General features: G+C 37.2%; 1 protein-coding gene and 1 pseudogene across 1 annotated transcript in view; both read right to left on the bottom strand.

Moving 5' to 3' along the window:
- Nucleotides 1-2,368: 2,368 nt before the first annotated feature.
- On the bottom strand, nt 2,369-7,082 carry LOC104812580 (annotated as a pseudogene).
- Nucleotides 7,083-9,064: 1,982 nt separating this feature from the next.
- The window catches only part of LOC104812581 (protein MRG2), a 5,356-nt gene continuing 3,290 nt past the window's right edge, over nt 9,065-11,130 (bottom strand). Inside the window, exon 9 of the mRNA XM_010539829.1 lies at nt 9,065-9,519. Coding sequence (XP_010538131.1) covers nt 9,463-9,519 — 57 coding nt within the window. The 3' untranslated portion in view covers nt 9,065-9,462. The remainder of the gene's footprint in view (nt 9,520-11,130) is intronic.

Raw genomic sequence — 11,130 nt, forward strand, 5'->3', positions numbered from 1 at the left:
GAAGAAGAGATGTAGCAATAAAGTAATTCCGTTTATTTTCGTTTGTCTTATTATGTTTCCGCATTTTATTTTTCTACATGGTATCAGAGCCTGGTTCGATCTGCTCTATATCTTTTTTTCTCAATCTCTTTTTTTTTTTAGTTTTGGATGTTCATATATCCAAATCGTTCAAATAGGAGTAAAAATCCCAAAATCAAACGAGGTGCTGTGACAAAAAGAAGTCAAACCTAAAAACTCTAAGATCAAGCGAGGTGCTATGACAAAAAGAGTTAAAGGTAGAACTTCAAAGTCAAGCGAAGTGATTTGAACATGGGTAATATTCTCTAAAAGAACTAAATTTGATGTTTATGGATTTTTCAAAAGACAATGAAAATGTCTATGGATTTTTATCGCATTATCTTTTCAAGATTGATTTTTGCATTCTTTCAAAATCAATCTTGAGGGGGAATGTTGAAGTAGGAAAATGAATATGTGATTGGAGGAAAATCTAGATTTTGGAGGAACACAATATTATGTTAAATATTGTGAATCATATTTATTTCCGTTATATCTATATTTCCTTTTATTTCATTTGTTAATTTTTCTATAAATATGTGAGTTATTTTCATTGTAATGGAACAAGAAGAAGAAGAGATGTAGCAATAAAAGTAATTTCGTTCTTTTCTATTTGTCTTATTTTATTTCCGCATTTTATTTCTACAGAAAACACATGAGTTGAGTACAAAACCCTTTAGTCTCAATGTTGGGAATTCGAATTCTCTAACGTTGATTTTGTGTGCGGTCTGCAATCTATTATACGAGAGTGGAGATTTACCCAATACACATTTGAAAGATAGTGACTTCGAGTTTCCACGTTTATAAAAAAAATACGATGAATTGATACGCTATACTGTTTAAAAGTACGTTGTTCTGTTCATAATATTTCGGATGGAGAATGTTCAAAATTATTAATTTACTTTAAATCCTTTTATATATTTTTTTTGTAGTGATACATATATATATATAAAATCGTAATGGATCGAAAATGTGACAGTCAAAGAGGAAAGGAGGGGGTGATGACAAAGAGAATGATGGAAGTGAAGGAGAAAGAAGAACCCCACACCTCAAAACCCTAAGTGGAGAAAAACGGTGAGAAATCCATCATCACGATTTGTCATCTTTCGCACGTGTCGCTGGCCCACACGTGTTAATCCATCATTCTATGCAACCATTGGTTAATTGACGATCATTGCTCATTTAAAACGAAAATTTCGAATTATAACTTAAGCGACGCAAAATAAACCAAATAAATCGAGGAAAGACCAAATTAACCTCAAACATGGATCAGGGCACTCTTAGTTACTCGCTATATACGTATTGGAGACGTCATTCCAATGCAATCTCTCTTTCAACACATTACACACGTATATATATATATACATATCTATATTTGTACGTGGAAACGTATCGTTTTAGACATGTAGACAAAAGTGATAGCCAGCATTTGTCCTTTTGGTAGCTAGAAGTGCTAAATAAAGTTGAAAGTGACTAAAAATTCCCTTTGTTTTCGGGCACTCACTCACCACCTCAACTTTTTCGTTTGTTCATATATATATATATATAGAGAGAGAGAGAGAGAGAGAGAGAATTGATTGAAGTGTGGTATTATGATCGCATGGGCGAGACATTTGACAAGTCGTGTAAGGCAAAGGTGGGTACAAAATGTGCATGCAAAAGGGTTTCTTCATTATGAAAATTTGGATGGCGGTCCAATACACCCATTTGACTATCCATTAATCTGGCTAGTGTTTTACATTCTTCATTTAACATATTGTATAGCTACATTTACCCCCCAAAAAAAAAGAAAAAGAAAAATTTATAGCGACTATACCAAAACAGATTCAAAAAAAGAAAAAGAAAATCAAGAAAATTTGTTCACACGATTATCACAGAAAAACCTTTGACAAATTTGGTTAAGATTGATAGAAATTTGACCATCAGTTAGGGTTGTTTAGTTTCTCATCTGTAAAAGAAAAATGCTCTGACAAATTGCAAACTTCCTAGTCTTCAAAAGAACAGAGAGATATGTCCCCTCACGAAAATGATGCCTTTGGTCCAACTCCCCATATTTATTTCGGTTTGTCTTTTTCCTGAAAAAAATATTCATGTGATTATGAGAAATAAGAAAAAAAAAATGAAAAGGCAATTTGGGCAGGATGGATTTGTTCACCACATCGTTTTTCTTTTATTCTCCCGCCATAAAGATGGGACCTTTAGAGAAGCTCATAAGGAAAGCTTATTGCTTTTGGACTCAACATTTGCATGTAAACGTAATTTTGGATTGTATATATACTAACTGATGTTGCAATTTGTTGTATAGAAAAAAATATTTACAATACCTAATATTTGTATGACTTTTATAATCAAATTCTGTACATTGTTTGAATTTTTTTCGAATATCTAATAAAAAAATGGAGAGTTTGAATTTGATTTTAAAAAAAACTTAGATTTTGACAAACACAAAATCACCAAATCGAGAACCCTAGACACGCACGTCGCGCCGTTTGTCGTGGAGGAGTCTTCCGCTTCACACAGCCTTGTTCTCTTTTCTCCGCTTTACATGCATGCCGTTTTATTGTTCTAGACACGCACGTCGCACCGTTTCCCTACTCATTCGGATATCCACTTGTCCGTTGGATCTTTCAGTTTTGCAATGCTCAGACCAACAATTAAACACTTCCATATTCAAAGACTCAACCACAAACCCTTTCTTCACTGTCCGAAGCTATGAATCTATGATACCATCAGTTTGACATCAATCCATAGAAGAAACAGAGATGAACTTGCCGGATTTACTTGAGAGTTGTTGCTTCTTCTGTTCTGATCGAGCTCGATTTCATACTTATCAATCTGCAACCAACATGTACAAGAAAGTAACCTTTGGGAATCTAAGCTTCCACCCATCAAGAATAGCACCTGGTCTACTTTCAAAAGCTGAAGCCCTCAAGATCATTTTGAGCCTGTAAGAGATTCGATGTTTTCCAACCTGCTAACTGGTGAAACCAAACACCATTCACGTCATAATCTGAATCCCAGAATCTATATTTTATCCGAACTGTACAGACATATTCCTACTCTGATCATTGCTCCGAAGTTCTCTCCAAGACAGATGGATCTAACTACCAACTTGCTTGGTGTCAGTATCATGTGAGCGGTCTGACTCTGCTTTTGACAAACGGGTACTCGGCATATTGATAGTGTCATCACTCTTGCCAGAATTATTCACTACAGCTTGGCAGTCAACGGGTTCTTCATCACGATTCTCTCTGTTAAAAACTTCACCATGCTTACATCTCTTTAGACGAGGCTCAATTGATTCAGTTTCCTCAGAGCGAGCAGACGATGCATCTCGTAGCAGATCCATGAGGTTCTCACAACTCGGATGGCAAGCATTAGATACTGCACCAGGGTTCTTGGTTGAGCCACCATCTTCCACGAACTTCACAACTTCATTCTCTTTCTCGGTGCCCAAACTCTCGGTCTTTTCAATCACTTCTGATTCTGACTCGGTTGGCATTCGAGGCCCCTTTGAAAATATGTCACAACCTTTTTTTGAGCTGTCTGATATGGACTCGTTTTGCATGGTAGGGGAGACGCCCTCTGGTCCAACCTCAGTTGCAAGAGGTGTAGGAACGGTTGCCAATTCTGAAACAGAAAGTCTATCTCCAGCATTTTCTGAACAGAGCCCACTTTCATTGAAACCCAAATAAGTATCAACCTTGGCAGGACCCTCATGTTTATCTACAGAATTAGTTCCGTCATGAGATACTCCATGGTTTAGTTCCATGTTGGCCATCTCTTTCCAGACGGTCTCTTTACCAGGATCACTGCTTTGCAGATTGCCGAGTATACCTACTAGCTTTTCCACAGAGACAGCTAAAGAGATGGCATAATCACGAAACAAGGAATCACGAGGTGGGCAGTGAAGCAGATCAATCAAGGTCTGATAATATTGGAGAATGCTAGCAGATGGCAAAGTGGACCCATTTTGACGATGGACTTTCATAACTTTGATCATGTGCTCACACATGTAACCCCTTTCAGCCCAGCCACAACTGCAAACGCCAAACGGTGACCCAGGATTCCATAAAATATAAGCTTTGTCACGGTCACTCTCATCTGCGATTTTTGCAGATTTACCAATGATTACAACATCAGAATCTGGAATGCTCAATGCTTTGCGGAAAGAAGTCAAACCGCTCACCCATTCCTCTTTCCAGTACCTCGCGAAACTTTCTTTTCCAGAATATTCATCAAGCCAGAAATAGGAGTGTACTTTTGTGACTAACTTATGAACTAACCAATCAACACGGAGATATACATCGGGGGGACCCTCTCATTCAACAGCCTGAACTTTAACTGATAGTGGTAAAACTCCATAGCTGAACAAATCTCTTGGCTTGCCAAGGGAAGAGATTGTAAACAGTTGTCCAAGCCCCTGTTGTAGATTGGAGGGCAAAAGTCTGTTAGGTTGTTAACATCAGTTGATTGATGAGTTAGTGAGAGCTTTATCGTGAATTATACCAAGATTTTGATCTCAAGTCTCAACAAGTCTTTCTCAAGAGGAACTTGGCAATTATGATCCATGATCCATTTATGTAGAGACCAAGAAGGAAGAGAAAAAAACAAAAAAGAGAGATAGAAACTGACCTATTCTAGGGCACCATACAGCTCAAAAGTATTCCACAAAGTCCGAGCTATCAACAAAATCTTCCAGAAAATCCTCAAACAATGAGAGTTTTCCTTGCCTTCTGCAAATTTTATCAATGGCCTGTCCAAGTTGCCTTGAGATCTTGACACGGACCTCTGTTTCTGCACATCTCTTGATTATGTTCTTCTGCCATGCGTGACGAACACGCCAAAACGACAAGAGGACTGGGCACTGAAATACATCCCTGTGGACATTATAAAGAGTATACTTAGGCTCGGTTTAGCATATATGGTAACAAATGGTTACTGGTGTGGAAATTGTGCGGAATTTTTAAAACTGTATAAATCTAGAGCCGAAGAACAATGCAGATCAACATAAATCTACTGTGGAACTGTAAGAATTCAACTTTTTCAATGTTGGCATGCTGCTTTTAGACAGACCAACAAGAAGCCTTCGACCATTATTCTAATCCTGGTAGTACTTTAAATTCCAAACTTGAACTGAATACTGCTCCAATTTCAGAAATCACCCACCCAGCTCAATTCATTATGTTCAGTACTTGGTTGCCGAAACTGAAGTTAAGTCCCTAAAATAGACAAAGGTGAGATTTTCCTAAGTATCCTGCTGTAATAAATCTGTCAATTTGCAGGGAAGGAGAACACAAAGGTATGTACTTTTGAAGTAACCAACCTGATTGTAACAGCATCAGCGAAAGGGTCATCAACAATGAAACCAGCTAATTTCCAAGAGGGATCTTTATCGTGGACTCAGTTGTAGAGAGCTCTCATCCATCTATATGTATCTCCGCTGGAATATCTTGGTGCAATTATCCAAGCTACTGGAATAGCTTTATTCTCCGAGTTGAAGACAGCCAAACTATGTACAGGATACTGAAAACAAATGGAATCCATTGACCTGAGATCGTCCTGATAACACTAAAACAAAACTTAACAACTATATTGCAACAGCCAAAAATCAACCGGCCTTCAGTTTATTTGTCCCAAACCTTGAATCGGAAGCCAAAAGGCTGCAATTGCCAAACCGGATCATCTGCTGCAATTGCCACTCGGTTTGGATACCCAAAGTAAAAGGGTCTGAGTCAGAGAACCCCTCGAAGAAAAACACCTGACTCTGATGACATTCGACCCACATGCTGATGCTGCTGTCATCATCCTCGCCGAGCTCATAAGTAGAACGTCGAATGCTTCTCTCAAGTCTCCGAACATATCTATGAGTTAACAAATCATCTCGATTACTTGGACCCCCTTGTTTTTCCACAGATTCATTATGCCTTTGCATTATGGTCTCCACAGAGACACCCACATAAAGCAAAGACAATACACGTAACCTAAGATCTTCTGAGATGTTTGGCGCAAATATTGCTCTTGTTCCAGCAGCCTTTTTGTCTTGTGGTCCATGGCAAGGCAGACCTTTTTCATCTACATGCTTGTCATTATTATAAATTATCAAAGCCACAGTTGGTTCTGCAATTAAGCGTTTCACAATGAAGTGACACCTGCACCCTCTTTTGGAATTGGGCCGGCCAACATTCTTCTTCTTTGGGACATATGTGCTCCTACTCGGCCGAGCAGCTCCACCTTTCCTATTATCATCTGGTCCAAAAGAACACCAATACCTGCTTACACAACGGGATTTATTTAAAATCATCGGTTTCATTCATGAAACAGATTACAAGAAGGCGTAAAAAAACAACTCAGTTTTGAATGAGGAGACATTTTCGAATCAGAAGAATGATTCTCAACAAAGAAAGAAGCATGGAGGCTAGCACAACCTATGAAGATTGACGAACAAATGTCAAATGAAAAATTTAGACAAATCTGGATGATAATAACCTGCAACTTACAGAATATATTCCAAGATTCCATCAACCTTAGGCTTGTAATTCTTATCTATGGCTTTACGGCGTCTTGTTTCAACATGGAAACTCGTAGGGCAATCTTTATTTGAAGATTCACCTTTTACCAAATCGTCCACTCGGGCATACGGGATGAGGGCAACTCTATCAATGGTATCCCGGTAACCTTCTACCTTGGACCAAACAAGATCAGTGGCAGAAAATTCCAACGATGTTGGGTTTTGAACAGGCAGAGAGAAAATCTGATCCCATCTAGCCTTCTGCATTCACCATGTGATAAACCCATGAACAACAGACACGAAATAAGAAATTTCCCTAAGACGTTAAATGAAAACTTACACAGAGACTTGCCCACAAAAAGAGATTGATTGCAACTGAGGGAAACACTAGAAATGGACTAATTCAGTGATAGACCCGAGTTCAGGACCCAACACTCGTTGCTTCCACAAACAATTTCATCACCCAACCTATCTAATTGGAACATGGGTTTCTGTAATTTCATCACCAAAACAAGTAAATTACCTTTAACTTCCATCAAACGAACAAAGACCCACCAAAATGGAGCTTGAGGCGGTTGAAAGCAAGAGGAGGAAAGAAAGAAGACGGCGAAGAAGGGGAAGAGAGAGAGATAAATTCACACGTGGGGAAAACCGACGTCCGACTGCACGATGCGGCGGCGGAAGAGGCGAAAATCCCAGTGACGGCGGCGGAGACTCACCGTACGGATTCTGATGTTTTTCCTCGCTTCTTTTAAAATTTCTTCATGATTTACATTTTAGTCCTTCCATATATTATTATTATCACGATCACACCTTAAACATTTAATATAAAAAATAGGCCCCTTGAAACTTCCCATTCTTCTTCTTCGCTCTATCTTATGGTTAATCACTGGGAATAAGTACTAAGTAATATTCATATTTTATCATAAAATACACAAGAATTAAATAAGTAGATCAAAACAAGCATCGATTTTAATCAATGATATTCCTTTTTTTTTTACCTAACCGACACATTTTTTTCTTCCAATCGTTACAGTGGAATGGACCCGATGACATGTATCACGACGCAGACGTCTCTCTTTCCTCTGCATAAACTGTGTGCCGTTTTATAGTTAGAGTCATGCACATTACTCCGTTTCTCCCCCCTTACCCACCGACGTTACGTAGACAACGATGTTCTTATAACACGTTTCGAAGGTTAGGAAAACCGAAATAATCAAATACACTTTTGGACCAACTGCTCAAAAATTTTAATATTATATTATTATGATTCATTAATCTATATATTGTATATATCATCGAATGGTCATTTTTTTTATTCGGTCTTCAAGATGTTTCCGTTAGATTATGCATTGAAATTAACACATAAACTAAATAACTCGTAATTCTTAAAATTGAACTCAGTTGGAATATAAAAGTAATCCAAAAAATTGAATGATAATAAGTTTTTTTAAAAATGAGTTTGATTATTAATCAAAACCAAAACGGGAATAGAAAATTAAACCAAACATAAAACTTATATAAATCCAAAAATAATGGAACCCAATTATTTCCCAAATAGTATAACAAACTAAAGATTGCACCTGATATTTAATTAGCTTAGTACTTTATAATATTATTTTTTATAACAACAATCATATTTAAAAACTCAAATCAATCATAATTAGTGATAACATGAACTTTATATTAATTGTGTTTATATAGTATGGTTTGTATTCATGTTAAATATGTATATATGTACATAGTACTCTAACACCACTAACTAAAAAAATTGGCACAGTATATAATAGATTTAACAATGCATTAATTAATTACGAATACAATTATAAAATCTTACATATGATTATAAAATTTTCGGATTAGCATATGATATACAACAAAATAAATAATACTTTGAAAACAAAACGTTAATTACACCAAATCAAGCAAAAACCAAAATCAGTTCACATACCTTCTTACTGATAACTTGTCGCCCTCTCATGCAGACAGAATAACTTTCCGGTTGTCCCCGGCAACTACCTAATCATACATCTATGATCTATTGATCTATATGTATGTATGAATGCATGCATGCATGTATGTATGTTTTCATGCGTGTAAATATATATAATCACGTTAAAAAAAAAACCTTATATGTTTTTCTTTTGCCTTCCTATATTTTCATGGGAGTGCCGTCACGAAATCGAATCCATATATATCGATCTAGATGTAAACTAAAAACAAAGGAAAAAGAAAACCCTAAATGCTATATATCTTCGGGTTTCATGTATTTTCATCATATTCCTATTCCGGATTCAAGTTCAACCGATCTAGACCAAAAAATCAAACCCTAATTAATTAGCGAAAAAGTTCGAGTCTATATCTTCTGGATCCGGCAATTCATTCAAATCCGGTTTCCCGTCGTTTGCCTGATCGGCGGGCTGCTCAGGTTCTTATCATGTTCAATTGGTAAATTTCAATCTTGCTGCTTGAATGTTTTTTAAAAGAGTAAGGACAAAAAAACAGAGAAATACTAGTGACTATTACCTGAGAATATCGACAAAGCTGTGCTGCAGTTCCTTTAACGTCTCTTCCGCCAAATTTACATGGATTAGCAACTCGGGCAATTTTACTGTGAAAGCCATATCAAGGGTTAAATTTGTATCGAAAGATAGTTCATCACCTAGGGAGCTAAGTATCCCTGGTATGTAGTTATTTTTTCTGCTAGATTTTTCATTTTCAGCTTCCCTACCAAGTAAACAATCTTCGTTTTTTGGGAAGAACTATAAACCAAAGACAAGGAAAATGTCATTACAGAGCTTTGAGAAATAGGAGGAAATAAAGCAAGTCATGAAACCGACTTGATTTTCACACTAAGAGTCAAGACAACTGACCTGCTAAGAAATGGCAAAAATAAGCTATGACATGATAAGCACAAATAGAGTAACTCTAACAGAAAAATGAAGAAGGATGACCTTAGCGACGGCGGTCGAGTAAGAGCCTAGCCATAGACGAGACCTTTTGTTTGGCTCACGAATCTCCGCCACCCACTTCCCCCACTTCCTCCTCCTTACTCCTCTGTACGACGCCGTTTCACCACCTTCTCTCCGGCGGCCACTTCGTCGGTTAGACGACGTCGTAGAAGAGCATATCATCCCATCTTCTTCCATATGGATCGAGAGATTATAATGAAGGGTTTTGTGTGTATATATTTATATATATATATGGAAATGAGATTTTTGTTTAAAAAAAAAGAAAATTCAAAGGGTGCCACGTAGAGATAAACCCAAGGTTGGCCGACAAATTATAAAGCCGACAGGTTCCGTATTTGATTTTCTTATCTCTTTAGTAGATACGTCAAGTGTTGGTGTTTTGGTCATTGTTCTGATTAATTAATTGCCAAGAAAATTATGTTCCGTTGGATCGTGCTTGTACCTTTCCATACTCACGCCACTAGTGAAATATGTATTATTAGTCAGCTAGTCTATGCGTGCATGCTTGCATGTGTATAACTGGCAATGTATGCATGAATGGATAAATGAAAAAATACCGGAGAGATTTCGTGAAATGAAGAAAGGGGGATCGAACGGAATGGTGGAATGGGACAATCCAAGAGGCCGTAGCATAGTGGTGTAACTGACGAAAAGTGGTGGATTGCCTTGTTCCAGATCTCATGTTCGAACCGCGGGATGGTGGAATGGGCAATCCATGTGCACAATTATCTGATAATTGTGGTATACAGGTTACTCCCAGGCCGTGGTGTCATTCGTCTGGTCCCCTAGGCTGCGAGGCGTTGCCGAATCCGGTCCGAAGAAAAAGGTGAGTTCCCAAACGTTAACAAAAAAAAAAAAAAAACTAAATCACACCATGCGCGTGTACACATTCCATGCGCCATTGACATTACTCCCCCTTTTTCTTTTGTATAATAGTATTTGATTTGGAGGCAACGTAGCTTCATGTAAGGGTGATCAAAATTAACTTAGGTATCGACTTATTCAAAATTTTAATTTATATTTTTTTAATTAAAAAATCGAATATCAATTACTACAAATTATAAAATTATCTTTTGATATTTTCTAAGTCCTTAAAACATTCTGTACCCCAAATTTTCAAATTGTTCACCCCTACATTTACGCAATGGGATAAATTTCATATATGAATGACCTACACATACGAACAATGAATTAAATTCCCTATAACTACAGAGAAAACACAATGGTAAGATCAATGTCTGTATGAATTTCTCATAAATTAAGGAAATAAAAAAAGCAACCAAAAAACTACATTCCACGTCAAAACCATCAAACAGAGATTGAGTTATGAGTTTCCAGGACCCACAAGATCATCATCACCAGACAACATGGTATACTATATATAATATATATAAATATGTTCAACACTTGAAGCCTTGAAGGATGAAGATATGTTATGATAAGGACCTGAACCCTGAATCTCTTAAAGTTCAAATCACAAACCCAAACCATCATTTGGCTAATCCGATTCCGAAACCTATTTCTCTTCTGCACATGTTGTCCTAGGTCATATAATGCCTTTCGTATCGATTTGGGGGGGGGGGGGGGGGACAA

Source organism: Tarenaya hassleriana, unplaced genomic scaffold, assembly GCF_000463585.1.
Source record: "Tarenaya hassleriana unplaced genomic scaffold, ASM46358v1 Cleome2, whole genome shotgun sequence".
Lineage (NCBI taxonomy): Eukaryota > Viridiplantae > Streptophyta > Magnoliopsida > Brassicales > Cleomaceae > Tarenaya > Tarenaya hassleriana.